Source organism: Mustela erminea, chromosome 8 (genome assembly GCF_009829155.1).
Source record: "Mustela erminea isolate mMusErm1 chromosome 8, mMusErm1.Pri, whole genome shotgun sequence".
Taxonomy (NCBI): domain Eukaryota; kingdom Metazoa; phylum Chordata; class Mammalia; order Carnivora; family Mustelidae; genus Mustela; species Mustela erminea.
This window is the reverse complement of record NC_045621.1, coordinates 35,452,917-35,473,872: the sequence shown is the minus strand read 5'-3', so window position 1 is coordinate 35,473,872 and position 20,956 is coordinate 35,452,917. Positions and strand designations below refer to the sequence as shown.

At 47.8% G+C, this 20,956-nt stretch overlaps 1 protein-coding gene across 3 annotated transcripts in view; it reads right to left on the bottom strand.

Annotated features, from left to right (window-relative positions):
* Positions 1–4,220: 4,220 nt before the first annotated feature.
* RHBDD1 (rhomboid domain containing 1) overlaps positions 4,221–20,956 on the bottom strand; it is a 123,649-nt gene continuing 106,913 nt past the window's right edge. For 2 of the 3 annotated variants that reach the window (XM_032355006.1, XM_032355007.1), the window contains exons 7-8: positions 14,209–14,313; positions 4,221–5,304 (exon numbers count right to left, since the gene is read on the bottom strand). In XM_032355006.1, the coding sequence (XP_032210897.1) occupies positions 5,210–5,304; positions 14,209–14,313 (200 nt within the window). In that variant the 3' untranslated portion in view covers positions 4,221–5,209. The remainder of the gene's footprint in view (positions 5,305–14,208; positions 14,314–20,956) is intronic. The other variant, XM_032355009.1, reaches the window with a different exon arrangement.

The window sequence follows — 20,956 nt, the reverse complement described above, 5'->3', positions numbered from 1 at the left end:
TATACAAAGTATGAATTATAGTTACCGTGAAGATACCCATCTTACAACCAAAGCTTGTGCCACCAGGTCCCCATTCTCCTCACTCCCTGGTAACCGCCATCCTATTCTGTTTGTGGGCTGGATTTTATTTTATTATAGCTAATATTATTATTTTTTTAAGGTTCCACACATAGGGGATTCCTTGGTGGCTCGGTTGGTTAAACATCTACCTTTGGTTCAGATCATGATCCCAGGGTCCTGGGATTGAATCCCACATTGGGCTCCCTAGGAAGCCTGCTTCTCCCTCTGCCTTCTGCTCCCCCTGCTTGTGCTCTCTTTCTGACAAATAAATAAATAGTATATATTTTTTTAAAATATTCCACACATAGAGGAGATCATACAGTATTTGTCTTCGTCCGTCTTACTTCACTTAGCATAATGTCCTCAAGGTCCATCCATGTTGTCACAAATGGCAGGATTTCCTTCTTTCTCATGACTGGATACTATCCCATTGTAAATAGATACCACATCTTCTTTATCCATTCATGCACATGTGGGACCTGTTAAAATGCAGATTATGATTCCTATGGTGTAGAGGCAGGAGTCCGAATTTCCAGCAAGTTCTAGGTGTTGCTGGACATGCTGGCCCAGAGCTCACACTCCCAAGCCGCTGGAAATTTGGCCCTCATGCTATTCTTTAATGAGATCCTCAAGAACTTGTTCAGTTGTTTTAAGGATCATCTGTTACTACTAAGGATGTGCAGGATATTTTTAAATTATTGATGGAGGGATCTTACAAAGAGAACACATCTCAAGGTTAAAGTCAGACAGTAACTTTTAAGGGCCTCAAATAAATACCAAGAATCTATGACGTCACAGACTTTCCTTTGATGTGTTCTTGCTTGTAGCACCTCCCTCCAGACACGACACTGGGTATTCAGGAAGGAATAAAACGAGAGCAGCAACTTCACCACTTCCTGGCAGGAAGCCCGGCCAGCGGGTGAGCGGCTTATTCCAACGCTTAGAAAAGGGACCCGCATCCGCTGGGTTTATAGGGAGCTATGCGGCAGGGCTCTGTTTCTGAGGTTCTGCTTGTGAGTGCCCCAGATTCCAAAAGCCTCTTAAAGCCACACAATACTACTGCTTTTGATCATCCCATTCTCTTCCCAAGCACCAATATATATCACTATCCAATTTAATTTCTACCAGCCATGTTCTAGTTTTCATTGATTAAAGCATAAATCATACGTTCAAATCTGCCAGTTCATTTCTGTCATCTGAACAAGATGTCAAGATCACTCTCTACCCTTAAATGTAACAGAAGGAAAAAACAAAAAACAAATAAACAAAAAACAAAAAACCACGTTTGTATGGACACATCAAAAGCATTCCTGCAAAGCATACTGACTGGATTTGGTGGTATACACACGGAGTCCTCAGGGATACAAAAGTCTGAAATTCTTTCTACGGGCAAATCCTTTCCTTCAAGTTATTCCTTCCCTGATGTGATTCAAGAAAACACCAAAAAACCACAACAGTGGTTTAGCAACACACCTATCTTTGTATATGCCACTGGCGATGGTACCAATGAGCTTCTTTCTGTTTCAGTCCACAGGCATTTATTGGTTCCGACATTCCAGACAGAGCATTGTTTGAGGTATAGTGAGGAGATACACAGAAAAGGTCATGGTCCCTGCCTCATGAAGTTTACAATCTAGAGAGAAAAGACGTTCTCCCACAGCGATTCCAAAAGGCTGTGGAATGACCAACAGCCAACAAGAGCAGTAGATCCTTCTGGGTTGTGGTATCTGGGGGCAGGACGGAGAGGGTCTGGATGGGCTGCGAGAGAGGAAAAGGCTGTCCCACCTAAAGGCACGTCACCGTTAAGTCACAGGGTCAGAAGAGCTCATGCCTCAGATGGGGAGTCCCGTGAGCAGGAGGGCAGAGTTTGTTACAGAACTGGGAATGAGGTTGGAATCTTGGCTGGAGTCCTATGGTCGAGGCTGTTGAGCTTGACTTTCATGCTTTGTCAACAGAGACAGTACAGGGTGTGGAGATGATGAGTGCTCAGCCCCGGAGTCAGTTTCGGAAGAGGAGCCGGCAGAGCTGGAAGAGCGGAGGGAAGAGGTATTTCAAGTATCGAGGAGAGGAACAAACTGACAGATGTTAAGGTCCTCTAGGTAGCTACTCTGGGGCTCTAATGTGCAAGAGTGGGGCAAACACCCACACCCAAACCCAACCCCAAAACCAAAAACCGGGAAAGGATCGCAATATCCCATGAGAAGGAAAAGGAAGAGCTGTCTATACAAGGTCTGATAAAAATGACCAACTGAACACAATTCTTTACGGAATACTGAGCCTCTCGAGGCACGAAGCCAGGGTACGAGGAGGCAGCGCTGTCCCAGCCTCTCCGTCTTACGGGCTGTTCAGGGTGGCAGGTCTCATCTCTTGGATACCCCTTCCTCCAGAGGCAGCACGGGGATCTGCGACGTAGGCTGGGCCTGCTCCCACCAAACCCTGCCAGTCACTGCAGGCCCACACCTTGGCAGCAAGCGGTTTCGAAGGTTGGGGGGGGGGTGGGAGGAGCTCGAACTAGCAAGGGAGGACTTTGGAATCGCCAGCAGTGTGCGCGCAGGGTCGTTACAAGGAAGCCACGGTAACCATTGCCTCATCGTCAGAAAGATTCTGAATTGAGAGGTCTCCTGAGGGGGCTGACCACCATCAGTTTGGCAACCGGATGCTTAGTAGGCAGTCAGGAATTTGCTATTAACCAAACTACTAACCAAATTTAAAAAAAAAAAAACAGCCCTAGATGCTTATTAAAGGTAATTTGTCTAATATACGTGTTTTGTCTTTCTCCTCCCAATTCCAGTTTGTTGACATAACTTTGAGGATTCGTTATTGCAGGGGGGGAAAAAAATGATGGATGCTGAAAATAATAAGCATTGGTCACAGGCCAGCCGATCGACAGCAAAGCAATCAGTGATGTCCAGAACATCTTCATTGTTGCACTAAGATACCCGGTTTGGGTTTGTAACTAAGACGACCTTTCCCACATCTCTGACGCTGACTGATGTTCATAAAGAAGGAGCGCCTCTTGTAGTACTGATACCACACGAAATCCAATTCCAGTGTCCTTGCATGTACTTGCGTAAGAACAGAGAGCTACGACCCCCAGACTCAAAAGCAGGAAAAAAAATGCTTCTAGATAACAGTGGTTGGACTTGAATATCATTGAAGAACAGTTTGGTGGGAAAACATTCAGGGAGTGCCTCCCAGGAGCCAGGGTTAGCCCTTGGGTGGTGGCGGGGGGAGAGAGGGACAGTGCACAAAGACAAGACACAGTCCTTGTCCCTGAGCCATGAACAGTTCACGCTCCTTGGGCAGAAGGCACACTTTTGTGTACTGGTGCACAAACAGTGACAGGGCAGGACATGGGTGCTCTCACAGAACGGCCCTTCCAATGTGTCAGAAGAATGGGAGTCAAATCCGTGGAGTTTAGGAGCAAGAGAAATGACACTTAACTTCAACATTTTAACATGTTTAAGGCTACCAGACTCAGAAACACAACGCACGTTATAAACACGGTGCAAGCAGATGCACATGGGTTATAAAGGAATCTGTGGAGCCCAGGCACCCTCATGGAGGTCAGGATACCCCCAGGACCTGGGGCTTCTCTTAGCTTAGGGCCTTTTCCAGATCAATCTGGAAAAGGAAATAGATTCAAAACCACAGGGCTGTTATGCTCCAAGTTTGTCAAACGTGTACAAAGAAAAACTGAGAAAGCCGTGCCCCCAAACTGTTATTCTTGGGTACGTATAAATGGTGACAATATGGCTGATTTTAACACTGCACGTGTATTTATTTGTATTTTTATATTGTGAATTTTCTCAGTGGAGACATAGTACTTATGAAGTGTATTTTCCCGATTATATAGTTCTTGCTTTATTATCACATAAATCAGTCTTCCTGATTCCAAAAGCAGTACACATACACACAAATACACACATTTGAAAAAATTGCAATAAAAACCAGAAAGCAAAATCCTATGTGCTCTAACCCCAAAGATAACCTCTGTTAACATATGGGCGTATCTGTTTGCTTTGTGCACACAGAGGCATATATATTACTTCTGTTATCACAAAACTATATATAAATGCTAAGCGTATAAATGAAAGTAGGAGGATCCTTTTCTCTTTCCAACGCTCTTTAAACACAAATATCTCAGCGACAGTAAGACATCAGAGGTATCTTTGTCCTTTTATTCATGGAATATAAGCACCAGGAGTAACATGGGCAGCCCATGGTCTCTGATGCTGCAGTGGTCCTGGGCCCGGACAGGACACATGGCTGTTACCGGGCCGTTTAAAAGGCACTTTTTAGGAGAAAGAAATACCTCCTCTGGAGGGACTTCTCCATGACCAGCCCAGCAGACAACATTGCATCCCTCTGCCTGTAGCTCCTGCTGCTTCATAACACAGGTCAGAGCTCTGGGAACCTATCCTGTCCTCAGCTCGTGGGCGGGGCTGCTGCAAGCCCAGAATGCTGATGCCACCTGACATCGAGCGGAGTGTGTGGCTGGTTTCCCCACCTGAGGTCTTACCCAAGCTTTTCCAGCCAAACATTCTATAAAGGCAGAGTCACGTAAGAGCCAAGGGGGGACGAGGTCAATGCCATCCAGGCATAAGGGCACAAGGAACTGAGGCGCCTGGGTGGGGAGTGACCAGAACAACATCCCCTTACGGTGGCCACATCTGTTCCCGGGAGGTCACCATGGCAGCGTGTCAGGAGGCCCAGGGATGGCTTCGCGCTTCCTGCCAGGTCGAGCATGGGGCACGCTGGCCATGATGGGGGGCCCGATCTTCCAGGCACGTGAAAGTCACGGTCTTTAGGGACCTAACGAGGCCGAGGCACCATTGTGCGAGCAGCCCGAGAGAGAGACAGAGAGAGAGAGACAGAGAGAGGCATGTGGAGGTGGGTCGCTGCGAGGTGGAACTGCGCTTCTACCTGTCGGGGAGCAGGGGCCAGGAGAAGGGCCGCTCCCCGGACAGCTGGGAGCTGTACCCAGAAGGCTGCTCTCCGGACAAGTCAACATGGCTGTGCGCGGAGACCCACGGGGTCTCCGGGATGGCGGAGTGAGGCCCATGGCAGAGGAGGCTGCACTGGGCTTCGGTGCAGAGGCAGGCTCGGGGAAAGAACCACACGGGTCGTAATCCCGCAAGCGGGCCCCTCACTGGTGGTCAAATCTGCGAAGCCGCTGCCTTCTCATTTCTTCTTCTGCTGAGAGACGGAACCCATAGGGCGGGGGGCTTGGCCCGCTGGTCCCTGTTGGGAGAAAGCACAAGGGAAAAATCAAAGACTGCCCATCCATCCTTCTGACATTTACAGGGCATTGTTTCCAAGGATTTCAAGGGGGAAGAAAGACTGATGGCGTGGGTGTCATCTTTATTTTAGCACGAAGCAGAAATATAACAAACATATTTCAACCTCAGCTGTCAATACTTAATTTCAACATCAAGTAAATACTTTTAGTGTGGTCCAGTCTACAAATCTAATCCACTCATTTTAAAGATTCTTGACAAAAATCCTCACCCCCCCCATCATTCTTACTAATTTACATCATCTCATGTCTACAAAGTCCCCAGGGCTCATTTATTATTTTACGCCCAGAAGTTGCTGTTTCTAACTTCCCCACCAAGTATGTGGTTTGGGGTTTCTTCATCAGCCTTCGGTCCTCCCTCCTCTTTCTCCCTCTGCCCAGTGGCCTCCTGCAGCCCCTGACGCCCACCCCCCAGCCAGAAGGAATCACGTCTGCTTGAGACACACACGTGCCACTGAGCACCAGAGGCCACAGAACAGGGGCCCAGTTACCACAATGACCATTAACTGGGAAGGCAGAAAAAATGCAGGTGTAACATCTAAAAATTATATGAAGGACCATGGACATCGTTCCTGAAAAGGGTTTCTGTTCATTCTCCAAGAGCGGTGCCTTTTCCAAGATGTTCCCAGGTCATGGGAATGGATAGAATGATTGTTAAGAAACACCACGGTGAAAAAATGTTAGAGAAAGCCCAGGAAACTAAGCAGCCTTCTCACAAAGGAGGACGAACAGTGCAGGACATCACCACCCCGTGGAACTGGAGAAACCGAGCCTGGGAAAGCAGAGAGTGGAATGGCAACTCCCCGGGGCCAGGGGAGGAGGGGCCGGGGAGCTGCTGTTGAAGGGCGCAAGTAAGTAAGACCTGGAGATCGAACGCACATCGTGACTATAGTCAAGAATACGGTATTACAAACTTCAAGGTTGCTAGGAGACCCAATCAACTGTTTTCAACACAAAAAAGGAGCTGATAAGTGTGTGCCATGTACAAGGGCTCGCTGACGCCCCTGAGGCAATCATACCACAATATACAAATGTAATAAAGCAGCACGTACATGCCTTAGGTTTACACAATGTTGTATGTTGGTTACGATGGATAAAAAAAAAAAAAAAAAAAAAAAAAAATTGATGAAAAAAAAAAACCAGTCTGCTCAGTCCACCACTAGAACTTCAGTAGTCAGATGACGAGCAATTTTCAAAAGGCAGGCAAAAGGTAACTCCTCTTTCATTTTGTTTCTTCCCCAACACGTACCCCTGTTTGGTTCTTTCTTTTTGAGACCATGGGAGAAGTACCCCCCCCGCCCCCGCAGCCATTCCTGCCTAGGAACCCACACGTGGGCTGGGCAGGCCTGGCCCCGTGCTCACTCCTGCTGGCTACACTCCGCTCCAAGGGTTTTTGGAACAGCATAACCTACATTGATTCATCAACCTTCGTTAAGGATGGCACTCAAACATAGATCGGGCTTGTTAAGACTTTCACCATAAGGAGTTTATGAATACTATTAAGACTGAAGTTTAACTGGATATGGTTTGGGCTTATGTATCTGAAAAGGAATTTTTTACAAAGAGGCAAACGCCTTGAAATTACATAAAGTGGTGCCTGGGTTGCTCAGTCAGTTAAGTGTCCGACTCTTGACTTTGGCTCAAGTCATGATCTCAGGGTCATGAGGTCAAGCTCTGCTTCTGGCTCTGTGCTTAGTGGGCAGTCTGCTTCTTTCTCCTGCCCCCTCTGCCCTTCCCTTCTCTTGTTCTCTAAAAGAAATAAATCTTTTTAAAAAAAAGAAGTTACAGTGAAACTCATGAATCCAATTACCATTAGTTATTGCTTAAATCTGTTGTATATGATGAGCTCCAAACCCAGCTTTCCCTTTGACAGTTGTTTTCACAATAAGACTTCTTCACTGCACTGATGAGTGCAGGCTAGTACGTGACACCCGTTCCAGCAGGCAGGGAGCCTTGAGGGAGAGCTGTGGGCAGAGTCGGAGGCAGGCTCGACGTGGCGTGTTGAGTGCGGGCCACGGGCCATGAGCCCATGGAAGCTGCAAGAGTGCTCAGAATCCCAAAGGGAGTCACCGTGTCCACAAGAGAAAGCCTGAGAATGAACATTCCCATGGAGGGAGGGACACAAAGCTGCAGACCAAAGGCTCATGGGGTCCAGTTTTCGAAATGAGCAGCCCACACGCATGTACTCTAGACTCGCTCACAGGGCATCCGGGGAGAACGGGGCTGAGCCGAAGGAAGCGCCACGTACTGAAGCCGACAGCTCACATCAAGGAGCAACGATCACTCTCGGGCTCAGAGAGTCCTTTTAAGGTGGCGTAGGTCAGTCAGCCCGCTCTCACTGCCAATTTTGTGACCCCAAGTTTACAGATGAGTGAGCTAACGCTCAGAGAGCATTAGGGACACACATAAGGTCATGAAGCCAGCCCATGGGGCAGCAAATCTTGCACTTGGGGCTCCCACCCTCTGTCCCCACACCCCCCATCACTGTCATCCCCTCTAGCATCTGGCCAGCCCGTGTGCTCCTGCCCAAACCCAGACAGGTATGTGCAGAGCTCATGCGATCCGCAAAGAGAAAAGAAGAGGATCTGGCCCAAACTCGTCAACTCTACAGGACTCTGCTGTCACCACAGACATGCCTACAAAGTTCTCACACGGGTCCCCTTAATTTCTGGCTTTCCAGGACCAGCAGAGGGCCCTGGTTCTAACCCTACCACAATAGCACCCAATTTGTAATCAGGCCTAATGTGGGTATTTAAAATCCTTCAACCTCAGTGTTTCTGGTATCACCAAAGCTGCCCCACTCTCTGAAGAAGGCCTTAAATTGCTTCATTTCAGGCTCTGAACACTCTAATGTCCTTAATCCCAGGGGTTAATTTCTTTGGAAAGTTCTCAAGTGTGAATTAATCTGTGCTGTTCTGGAGACAGTAACCTATTTGGTGTCAGTCACAAACGACACCATTTGTCACGTCTGGGCTTTCAGTCAGTGCCACCCTGGGGACAAGGCCTCTGCAGGGTGGCACTGACTGACTCTGCAGTCCTTGTCCCCAGGGTGGCACCGACTAAGCTCTGTCTTCCAATCCCCTGCTATTCACTACTTTTAAATTCGCTTCTAGGTTTCTGTAGTTTTTGATTGTGTCACGTGATCTGTTACTTCTCTCTGCAGCCCCCAGGATCCTCCGCAGGCATTCCTCAAAGGGTCTTAGAAGTGGTTTCAGTCTGTAGTTACATTTATTAAGTCCTTGGAGAAGATGTAGACAGGCCTCTGCTGGGTGGTAGGAGATGCAGTCCACTCCCTAGGATGTCCAGGGATGTCAGGGCAAAGGTGTTGGGAGGGCATCAGGAGAAGCTTCCAGGCCTACCTGGAACCAGAGTGTAGTGCACAGGCAAGTCTCTGTTTCACAGCTTCTGGGGGGCTCATGTATGAGGAGGGGCTACTCGGCAAGGTGACTGCAGGGTCCTTCCCACCACGGTGCAGTCTGACTGCTCGGGACTAAATTCCAACCCCTCTATTTTTAACTAGACGTCCTGGAGCAATCTGGTTACCTTCACTTGGTCTTAGTTTCCCTATCTATAAAAAGGGACAAAAGAGAAATTCACTCCCTGGATTGTTGAGAGGCAAGGAGAGAAATGTTGCACATAAAATGCATAGCGGAGTACTAAGCATGCACTGAGTACCTGCTGAGGGCTGGATGTTATCATTTTTCATCTCTAACATCATCATGAATCATGTGTCAGATGTCTACTTGTTAGCATTGTGAACTAACTTGGTAGAAGATACACAACAAAGTGACAAAAACAGTGACTGCTCAGAAGACCCCAATTCTGTCTGAAGCCGACTTGGCAGCATTTTGTACAAAATGCAGAGATTTGCCTTCTAAGAAACAGACACGGACAAAAGGTAATCAACAACCTCCAGTGTTCCACAGCTTTTGTAACACGGAGGAGGCTTGTGGTCACTGGGAAAGCTGGCGGGCCCAGCCAAGAGCTCCTTTTCTCGTTGAGTTAAATCATGCACTGAGCATCTACAGGCCTGGGTGAGACAGCCCTGCTCTGGTGAACTCGGTACAGATATTAGTATTTATGAGCCCTGCCTCCGTGTCCCTGTAAATGGAGGTCAGTCCCCAATGTTACTCAAAGAAACAGTGAGCATGCTTCAAAGAACCTGAGGAACAGTGCCCATTTTAAGACGATTTAGCTCAATTATAAGCACCAGTAGTGAGATCATAAGATTTATTGATTCGTGGTTTTTGATGGGAAAATTTTCAGTTCTCTACTCTTATGTATAATGCAGTAACCTCTGCATTTTACATCTAAGGGAGGAGAAGCAATTTCATCCAGATAAGAATTGCTAAAAAGAGCACCATGAGTTGATGGCCATTTCCCCTCCTGTTCGCCATCCCTGCAAGCAGAGATGTTTAATTTGCTGGTATTCACAGATCTTGCCCATGATCTGATCAGCACTCTACACCACTCAGTGAAATTATACTGATGTGAGTCACAGGATGGCATATCATTCCCTTATATTAGGAAGCTGAAGAGGCAATCACTTTTTTTTTTAACCAGGAAACCTCTAAATAAATCACTAGTGTTCTCAGGGATTTCTACTGTCCAATGAGGGCAGAGCAGGGGACCCGCATTCTCTCCTTTAAGAAGGTTACTTATTAGAATTCCACGAATTACAAAGCTCCCAAAATGCCTTCTAAAAGGATGGTTGCTAAGTCATCTATGGACAAAGACCAAAAAGGCTGGAAGAAACTCCAAGCCCAGCAATTTGGCAAGACAGTCTTTGAAAAGGGGGAGATACTGGGGCACCTGGGTGGCTCCGTGGGTTAATCCTCTGCCTTCAGCTCAGGTCATGATCTCAGGGTCCTGGGATCGAGCTCCACATCGGGCTCTCTGCTCGGCCGGGGGCCTGCTTCCTTCTCTCTGCCTGTGTCTCTGCCTACTTGTGATCCCTGTCTGTCAAATAAATAAATAAAAATCTTAAAAAAAAAAAAAGAAAGAAAGAAAAGGGGAGATACTTAAGGACATAAGACCACTTTGCTTTTTGAGTCACTGATTAGAACCTCTATCTATCCATCTATCTATCTCTTTAAAAAGAGTCTGAAATTCACCTAAAACTTCATAACTCCATACAAATGGAAGCTTTGTTGGGGTTTATAGGAAAGGTAACGTTTAGAAGTGACTTGAGAGAGGAAATAATCCCATTTCGACTCCTCAACCATTCAAGTCAGCCACTGTGGGGATATTTCTTTGTTCTGAAATAGTATCTGGACCCTCAAAATGAGAAGCTTTGAAACAGAGACCCATGGGGCGCCTGGGTTAAGCCTCAGTGGGTTAAGCCTCTGCCTTTGGCTCAGGTCATGATCTCAGGGTCCTGGGACTGAGCCCCACATCGGGCTCTCTGCTTGGTGGGGAGCCTGCTTTCCCCCCTCTCTCTCTCTGCCTGCCTCTCTGCCTACCTGTGACCTCTCTCTGTCAAATAAAGAAATAAAAAATCTTTGGGGGAAAAAAAAAAAAAGAAACGGAGATCAACTCAGCAGCTACATTACCTGTTGTCCTTTTCTCTCTGATCTCCAGTTGGGAAATCTTTATGGCTACAACGAACTTGACATAAGTAAGAGTATAATCCAGTTAGCAATTCAAGTAATGCAAAATATTGGGTCTAGCATGTCGGGTCCAGTGTTTCTCGCAATATAGACAAAAAAGTATGGTGTGACCTCTAGAACAGAAAGAGGAACTTCTGGAGATAAGGAACATCTGAACCACTGCTACAGGCTTGCCCTACTTATTCTCCCTCTTTTTAAACAAGTGCACAGCGTGATTAATTTTTATGAACTAAACATGTGAGACCAAAACCCAGATCAAAACCCAGAACACTTCCAGCATTCATAAACCTCTAAGTGTACCCTTCTAGTCCTGGCTCCCATACCCGACAGTGCCTGTTATCCTGATTTCCAACAGTGTAGACTCCTTTGTCTATTTTCGTGCATATATGCATTCATATAATATGCAAGCTTTGTGCGTGGCTTCATTTAATGTTATGGTTGTGATCCATATTGTTATATGTGGTTTTTATTCTACTTACCCCTCCGAGTAAGAACTTCCTCATCTATTTATAGACAGAGGAACTGAGGCTTCAAGGTTTCAAGTAACTTGCCAAGGCCCCATAGCCAGGGAGATGCTGAGTCAAGACTCAAACCCTGATGGAGTCCTTTCTACTCTGCTCCAGATTTAAGGTCTATGATTTGTCTTCCTCAATCCCAAACCAGACTCTGTAAACTTAAACAATACTATTGCTTTAATCCATGACTTAGAGGCAGGATCTGAAGTTCACCTTCTGCCATAGGTAGGGCTCACTGCAAACGGAAGCCTTTCTTGGGTAACTGAAGTGAGCTGGGATCAGGCTCTCATCTGATGAGGTACGTAGTTTTAGCAACAGGCCCAGCTCTAAAGGGCAGCCTTGGTCATTCACTATCAAGTATTTTTTAGACAGAGAACGGTTTATAACTTCTTGCAGAAATAGTTTTTGATGCACCTTCTCCCTCACTATGCTGGAGGAGCAGCAGGGGAGAAAGGAGAAGCTGAGTGTCCCCCTGTCATCAGCAATCACTGTGACACGTGGATTTTCTTCTTAAATGGAGTCCAGTGGACACAGGATGTTAGCCTGGTTTCAAGCACACCACACACCAATTCAGCAATGCTGTGCCTGATGCTAGGCTCACCACAGTGCCGCTGCCAGCTGTCACCACACTAGGATAACACCAGTGACTATATGCCTTGGGTGGTGCCTTTCATCTCCATGACCGGTTCCTTCCAGAAGGGGGAGCCTGGATCCCCCAGTCCCATTTACCCATTTTGCCCATCCCGATCTCCTCCTCCCCCTGGCAACCTTCCGTTTGTTCTCTGTATTTATGGGTCTGTTTCTGCTTTTTGCCTGTTTATTCATTTGTTTTATTTTTTTAGATTCCACATGTAAGTAAAAATCATATGGTATTTGTTGTTCTCTGACTTATTTCACTGAGCATCATGCCTGCCAGGTCCATCCATGTGGTTGCATATGGCAGGGTCCCGACCTTTCTTTTATGGCTGAGGAATGCCCCACTGTATATCAGACCACATCTTCTTTATCTATTCATCTATGGACAGACACTTGGATTGCTTATGAAATGTTTTTTTAACGAATGAATATGAATTTTAATATTAAAAGACTTGCCTCTTTTTAAAATCAATCTCTTAAATCCTTTGAAAATTCCATCACCACCTTCACACTTTATCAAGATGGGTTTTTATGACACTAGAAAGGATTTTCAAACACCTTTTACATACATTTAATGACACTTTGGAATGTTTCAAATTTCCCTTGATCTAAAACAAAATGCTGTTTGGTCAGCAGTGTTGAGAGGTCTCAGTTTACCCAATCTGCTGATTTTGGAAACTGAAGAGGTTGACTATCTCCGAAAATATCCATGGGCTTTGGGACTGATTTTTTTTTTCAATTCAAAATCATCTAGGAATATTCACTAGACAAATACATGCAAACCTTGGAAAACTGGACACAGCGCTCCCTGGGGCAGAGCTGGCTCTCACTTCCGTATTCTCCTTGTCTAGTACATACTAGGGACCCAAGGTTTCTGGCTGGGATGACAGAAGCTAAACATGGGCCTCATCTTGAGACCCAGATTTGAGAACACACTTTACAACAGAGGAAAGGAAACTGAAGGCAGAACTTCCCATGTGCGAGGGAGAAGGGGGTTCTGATCAAGCACCTACATCCATGTGTGTGGACAATGCTAGAAAAAGGAGGACAACCCTCTGGGAAATGAGGATTCCACAGGCCTCTCAGAAGCTTCAGGGTCCATGCTGACTGGTCTTGGGAGGGCAGCTGCGATGCCCTGTGTCCCGAAGTTTCTGATGGACAGTCCACACCGGCCTACAGGCAGGAACACAGCGGGCTGTGCACAGTGTGGGGAGCTGTTGAGCACGACCACCCAGCCCACCCGTCTACGGGACTCCTCTCTGGAAGCCGTCAGAGGCAGGAAAGGTCCACGCGGCTGTCTGCACTAGTCTCCGGACTCCTCAGCCCTCGCTCAGCTCTGACCCTGTGGCCTTGTATCCCTCAGGCAGAAGCTCGCCGGTATAGGAGGAAGGACAGGCAGGAAACCCAGGAAGCTGCATTTTAAGGAGCACCCCAGGGGCTGTGTTGCAGGCGGTGTATCAAATCACTAAGAACTGCTGTGTTAAAAGAACACACCACACCAGACATGGGTTTAGGACCCTGGACAAGTCTCCTTGTCCAGAGGAGGAGTCTTCTCCTCCCCGGGCTTGGGGCTCGTCTGGGCCTCATGGTGCTGGACTAGACGTTTTACCCTCTGCACAGAGATTCCACGACTTGGGTGGGACCCAGTGAGACAGTGGGTTGGCTGGTCTAAGCTGGGAGAGTGCGACAGCCCACCCCAGCCTCCTCCTCTACAGTCTCCAGCCTGGGCCGCTGAGCTGGAGGACCCGCCCGGCCCCCGCTGGCCAGCCTGGCTGTGACTACCCGAAGATGGGCATAAACTGGCCACGCTGTGCCCCAACTCAGCTGGTCTATTTCGGTGCCCCTCGGCTCTGACATTTTAACTTTTAGTCCACTTTTTATTTTGGAATAATTTCAGACTCACCGGAAAGTGACAGAGAGAATACAGACGATTCAATTCCACACATGTTAACATCGAACACCACGACGTGGACTAAGGACTCATTTCCAGGGACAGATGCATTACTAGTAACCAAATTCTAGACTTCATTTCAATGTTACCAGTTTTTCCACGAATTTTCTTTCTGTGTACTAGGGTCCAATGGCATACCTGGTCGACCATGTCTTCTTAGCCTCTTCTGGTCTGTGGCAGCTTCTCCCATCTTTTCTGGCTTCCTACGACCTTGATGACCTGGAGGAGTGCTGGCCAGGAAGCCTGTAGAAATGACCTTCAGTTTGGCTTGTCTGATGTTTTGAAGTGGGGTTATGGGTCTGAGGCAGAAGGCCACAGAGCTAAGGTGCCCCTTCTGTGATCGTATCCGGGGTTCCTGTGATCAGCACGACTAATTATGTGCCATGTAACCTTGAACACTTGGTTCAGTAGTGTTTGCCAGGTTCCTACACTTTTTCGATGAGTTCTAAGGGAATGAAGCCACAGACAGTTACCAGGATAAAATGGGAGAAGCAGGAGTGGGGATGTCAAGGTGTCCGCGGGCACCAGGTCCCTGAATTGCTGTGCTTCTCTCATGCTGACATGAATGTGCGAATCGCCATGACGGTTGTTCTGAGAGTTTCCAATCCTGTAGGCTTGGCCTGGAGCCCAGGCCACCGTATTTTCAGTGAGCCCCCCAGGTGATCCCGACCCGCACCAGCTCTGGGGAACCACAGAGCTCCAGCTTGTTCTTCCAAACCAGGTTTCGTTCCAGTTTTCACACTTGCCAGCAGGTGGACCCAGAGGCCTGTGACACGGAGTCGGCTGATGAAAACTAGGGCAAATTCCAGTCAACAAAGCATTCCGCATAGTAAGCAGAATTGGGGTTATTTTGAAACAGATGGGCTCTACAGAAGCTGCCGCCCTGAATATGATGGGGCTGTTTATTGTCTCCATGGTCTGAAACCCGGGGACTACTTGCCAGCATCTAGCAGTTTCTGGGTCCTATCAGAGTTCTTCAAAAGCAGAAGAGACTGACGGGGCACTCAAGAGGGTTAGACGTGGCTATGGACGTGGATGTGGAGACAGATATTTTCACCAGCTCCTAAACTCAGAATCTACTCTTGCTACGGCGCTTGCTGCCTTGCATCCCATAGCGCTTTTTATTGCAATGATCTGTTTCACTCCAACTCCAAATTAGAAAAGATAAACAGATACAATCTGTGCTAATAAGACAGTCTTTGGTGCAGTGATACTAGAAACGATTTATTTTAAAATCTAATCAAAGCGGTTCTGCTTATGGTCCACATTTTCACCCAAGTCCCTACTTCTACCTGACCCCGGTCCTCTTTCCTTCTGCCCCTTCCCCTTGTCCTGCCCCAGCAGAATATCAGGAGGGAGGAAGCGAGGCCGAGAAGGGCCTTCTGGGGGCACCTGGGTGGCTCAGTGGGGTGAGCCTCTGCCTTCGGCTCAGGTCATGATCTCAGGTTCCTGGGATCGAGCCCCGCATGGGGCTCTCTGCTCAGCAAGGCTCCTGCTCCCCCCACCACCTCGCCTGCTTCTCTACCTACTTGTGATCTTTGACAAATAAATAAATAAAGTCTTTAAAAAAAAAAAAAAAAAAAAAGAAGGGCCTTCTGGCTCCTAGCTGTGCCTGATGCAGCGGCTGAGAGTGTGCAGGGCCAGGCTTCATAAACGGAATATTCTGTGAGTTCTAGAAATCCGCAAACAACTCCAGCATCGATGGTTGCTCCCTGGAGGATGTTTTTAATTCCTTAGACGATGACCCCAGACACTTAGCTGCTGTCCTGGCCAGCCCTGCCCCAGAGGGGCTAGGAAGGGGGTCTGAGAGATGGGTGGCTTGGTACTCGGTGGTCTGGCTTTCTTGGCTGCTGGCCCCTCCTCCACCCCCATCAGCTGAGGGAGGAGGAGATGCGCTTCCTGGTGGCTGAGGCCCAGCCTGAGGTGGTGGGTCCACAAGTGCCTGGACCAGCAGCTTCCCTGCTCCAAAGGGATAAAATGCCAGGTGTGTAGTCCACCCCGTTCCATGCTTGGGGAGTGGTGGTTCACTCAGAAACAACAAAATCCCCGATGCTACTGTTTTTTGTTCTGGCTTTCAAAGCCCCTGTTCAGACAGAGGTACAGAGAAGCATTTTGGATGACATTTAGACCTATTTCATTTCTTTTCTCACTCCTTCTGCCTTGAGTTCCAAATCAGAGATGGCTCCCATTTCAGCTCTTTAAGCAAAGGCCCCCAATAATGTTTTCATGGACTTTTGAAATCACAGACTATTTAAAATTAGACAATATTTCACTCAAAAAACCCTCAGTCTTCCGAAAAGCACCATTTAGCCTTTGGGCATGAAAATAAAAATAAACGTCCTTCCAAGAAATCAAGGGATAAAGAAAATATGGAGAGCCAGTGTGAGAACTTGGAAAGGGAAAGGGAACCTAGGTTGGAAACCTCTGCTGACAGTGACCACCTGGGGATCACGCCAGGTCGCCCTGGATGATGAGGGCAAGTAACCACGGGTCAGGAGCAATGAGGCTATGGGGCCTTGAGAGGCGCAGGGGTTGGGACAGCTGGCTCCTAGGCTCAGTGGCCACAGGTACTAGGCCCCACAGCTACCCAATGCTTCCCTGTCACCCTGTCCTGCAAGAAACGTGGTGTGCGAGGGACTGAAGGCCAAATAATGGATCTAGAATAGGAAGCACCAAAACTGGATGTGGGGGAGCTAGGTGAGAGGCACGTTCTAGCTTGTAACTTGGGAAATCCCACACCAATGTCTGTGGTGGGGCCCAGGAATCTGCATTTTTTCCTTCAAGAACCTACAGTGAGCTGCTGGCCCCACCTGGAGAAACTTGGGATCAAAAGCATGCCACAAATGTATTCTGGAGGGTCGTTTGGCCTTGGCCATTGGTACCAGCATGGTGACCGGTTTTGTACAAGTAGGTCTTTGGACACATTTTTCATGAGCCAGAGACACTGGTAGTTTCTACGGTTGTTTGTGTTCAAACACCTCTGGGTCCCTGAAACCCGGTACATGGTGGGTGCATCACACATATTTGGAGAATGGACTGGGCAGAGAGGGGGTCAGGATGACCCCCCCCCAGAACAGCGGGGCCAGAGGGCACTGAAAGAAATGAAGATAAATGGTGGCAGGTAGGGAATTTCAAGGTCTGGGGATCTGGATTCCTGGCCTGGGCCACTAACCAGCAACCAAGCCAGTTCATGGATGAGGAACAGGTGAGGGGAGGCTACACACGCCGAGGCTTCAGAACACAATTCAGTCCATCTGTTTCCTCTGTAGAATTCCTGAAGTTTTCCTGGGTTCTGGGGTTCACCGTACTTTAGAGAATGTTCAGGAGCCAGAAGCAGGCCAAAATAGGAGATGGATTACGTACATCCCAGCGAAATACATCTTAAACACTTGAAAAATTCAAATTATTTCTGTTTTTCAAATACCATAGCCCTGATTAGTGCATAACCGCATGTCCAGAGATACTGATATCAACACAGAACTGAAAAACAATCCCTGACCTAGGAAACTGTCCCTGACATTGTTGATGGCCAAGGGGAACACTGTGGTTCCGAGCTCTCAGGGAGGCTGAACGCTGCGGCCTGCTGCCTCCTCTCACAGGCAGGAGGAAGGGAAGACAGAGCGCTCGGAGAAATCCCACGGCCGAGTGGGCCACAGCTAGTGTCCACAGGGTGCAGGCCAACGGGGGTAGGAGGAGGGCCTCCCCGGGAAACAAACTCTGCACACCGTCACAAGCATATAAAACAACGTGAGCACTATGCCCGGATGGTTTAAAGAAAAAAAAAGAAAAAAGAAAGAAAGAAAGGCAAGAGAGAGAAGAGGTGGGAATAAGGGAAAGGATAAGACATCCTTGCCAAAAATATGACAGTTGTGAATTCTGAGTGGTGACGGTGATGGCCCAGAACCCGGAGTAGGCCCCTATGGCAAGGTGTCCGTACCAGGGAAAGGGCACCACCTCTGCGCCATTCCTAGCAGATCAGTCCTGGGAGATAAGCTGCGCAGAGAGGCCTTCAGGAGTAAATAAACAAGCCAGCAGGAGCCTTGCTCTCTGCGCCCTGAGAGCTGATAAACTCTCTACCTTGAGCTGTGCCGCTCGTGGATTTCTGGCATGTGATCACTATCCCACAAGTATGAGGGTCATTTTAAAAACACGCTTGCTTCTGTAGCTGATGGTATTTAGCCCAACCCTGAGCCTACTTGCTACTTTTTTTTTTTTTTAAGATTTTATTTATTTATTTGACAGAGAGAAAGAGAGATCACAAGTAGGCAGAGAGAGGCAGGCAGAGAGAGAGGGGGAAGCAGGCTCCCCTGCAGAGCAGAGAGCCCAATGCGGGGCTCAATCCCAGGACCCTGAGATCATGACCTGGGCCAAAGGCAGAGGCTTAACCCACTGAGCCACCCAGGCGCTCCTACCTGCCACTTTGTGTGTGTTCTTTGAGGTCTGCTTAACTCACGGCCACTCACCTGCCATTCTGATCTTTTGTCCCCTTAGTGTGTATGTATGTATGTATGTATGTATGTATGTATGTATGCATGTATGTATGTATTTGTGTGTGCGCGCGCGCGTGCACATGCTCCTGCTTCTGCGTGGGCACATCCCCACACAGACGCACACACACACCCTGTGACAGGAATGTCTCTCACACACAAGCCCTTCTCTCCCAGCCTCGGAAAGGCCTGGGGGCTTTCTCAGACTGTTCTCACACCCCTGAGGGGGCCTCCAACCGACCCAGGACAGCGCAGAAAGGATTTTAAAACGGCCTCTGCTCTGGAGAGATAATCAGTAACCACAAACAGTCACCTATTCTTACAGGTCTGTTAATGATTTCTAGTAAAATAAAACTTACTTTACCAACGTTAAAGGAGACCTCGGGACTAAATTTTTGGAATCTGAAGTGCCGAGTTCGGAGTCTAAATTTTGCCTTCTCTTGGAAAACAGATGATTTCGACGAAGGGAGGGATTATGTTGCTTTCCGAGCCCCCTTTGGAAAGATCTCCATGTGTGCTACGGCCAGAGTAAAAGCTCCTCCTGGGAGGCCTGTCTCTGGCTTCAAGACGGAAGCTCTGAAGATGCGATCAAGTGTGGGTTGGGATTCTATGTCAGATGTGTCCAGTCCCTCTGAAAAATCCGGGTTTTCAGAACAGGGAGGGGTACGTTATGACTGATTTCTCTTCCAGACATTTCATCCTGCATAACCCACAGCTCCCTTGTCACACCTGGAGTGGACGCCGGTGGTTTACAAAAGTGCCCTTCTGGTACCTGGCTTTGGCAGGGGACAGTGGGAGAGAGCGACTTCTGGAACCAGACAAACTTGGGTTTGGATACCACCTCTGGTCCCTGTTCTGTGTTTTTGGACAAGTTACTCTCTTCCCTGACCCTTGATTTTCTTATCTGGGCAGCACAGATGCGCTCCGAAATGAATGAAATCAAAGGAGGTCAGTGCCTGGCCCCAAACACTCATGGGTAGGGGGTACCTATTATTTTACTATTTACCCCCTTCCAGACTGCTGCATCCCAGGAATGTCCCTACCCCACAGCCAGTGAGTCAGACACACCCAGACCCTAGTCATTCTGGACACTTCCCTCTTCCTCATCTGCCCCTCTGGGACACATCACCAAATCCTGGCATTTTAACCTGAACATTTCTGGAACTCATCCATTTCTCCCATCTGCCCCATCACCTGCCCCCAGCCTGTTTTGTGAACCTGGACTGGCTTCTGAGCCCCTAAATGATTCCCCCACATTCTCTCTGGTCTTCTGACCAGCCATTCCCCACACAGTTGTGGGAGAGCTTTTGGAAAACACGCACCTCGTCAAGTTCATCCTCTGCCTGCCAAGGGCTTCCTTTTATTTCAGCATAAACATCAAAATTTGCACCCAGCCCAGGACGCCTGCCTTCCATCACCTGCCACTCACTACTTCTCCCTTCTCCAGCAATCAGCTCAAACACTGGATCCTCAGGGAAGGGACTGCGTTCCCCCGAACTCTCAGCAAGGGTCCTCTGCCCTCAGCTCTGCCTGGAGCTTGTCCCCTTCCTTTGAAGCTCATGAGGCCACCATTAGTAATTTGACAAGACTCATTATTTTGGTAAAGTGTGTCCTCACTGGGCTGTGAGCTCTGCAGGGTAAGAGGAGTGAGGGGCTATGTTCACGTTCTCCCTCTAGGAGTGAATAAATGAACGAACGGACGTGTGAATGAGAGAGAGGGAGGGACGGGTAGATGTCCTCATTTTATAAATGGCCAAACTGTGACTCTAGGAGGTGTGTGATTCCTGAGGTCTCAGAGCCAGCAAATAATGTGGCTGGGGTTGGTTAGATCCAATCCAGGGGTTGGATCTAAGCTCAGTGTTCTCTGTACACCGCCAGGCTGCTCTGGAAACCAGCACCCACAGCTCTCCCTGTAACATGGAACTTTCTTCACTTCAATCAGCGGCTCAGCAAAAAATGGGTGTTTTGTGTTTTTTGTTTTTTTAAATAGGAGGCTATGAGGGCATGGGAGGGGCCATAATTGGTACATGAAGAAGGAAGAAATTGCAAGTTGATACACTGGATATTTTGAGTTAAGAAAAAAAAAAAAAAAAAGACGACCATGAAAAGGCATAGAATTCATTGCAATTTAGGCCAAGTAGAACCACATTTCCAGAATTGTTTCTATGGGTCTGAAGATAGTAGATTAAGGGCAATTGACTTGGCAAAAGACTGAGACATGTTTTCAGACACTCTTACGTTAGAAAAAATGACAGTAAAAAGCCCTGATGAGGACACTGACATGACTGATAAAAATGGACTAATATAATGGACTGATATAAACGGAACATACTTCTATGAGTCATTTGTAGCTTTAAATACTATAGAAAAAAAAAATTTTATAAAACATGCCCAAACAG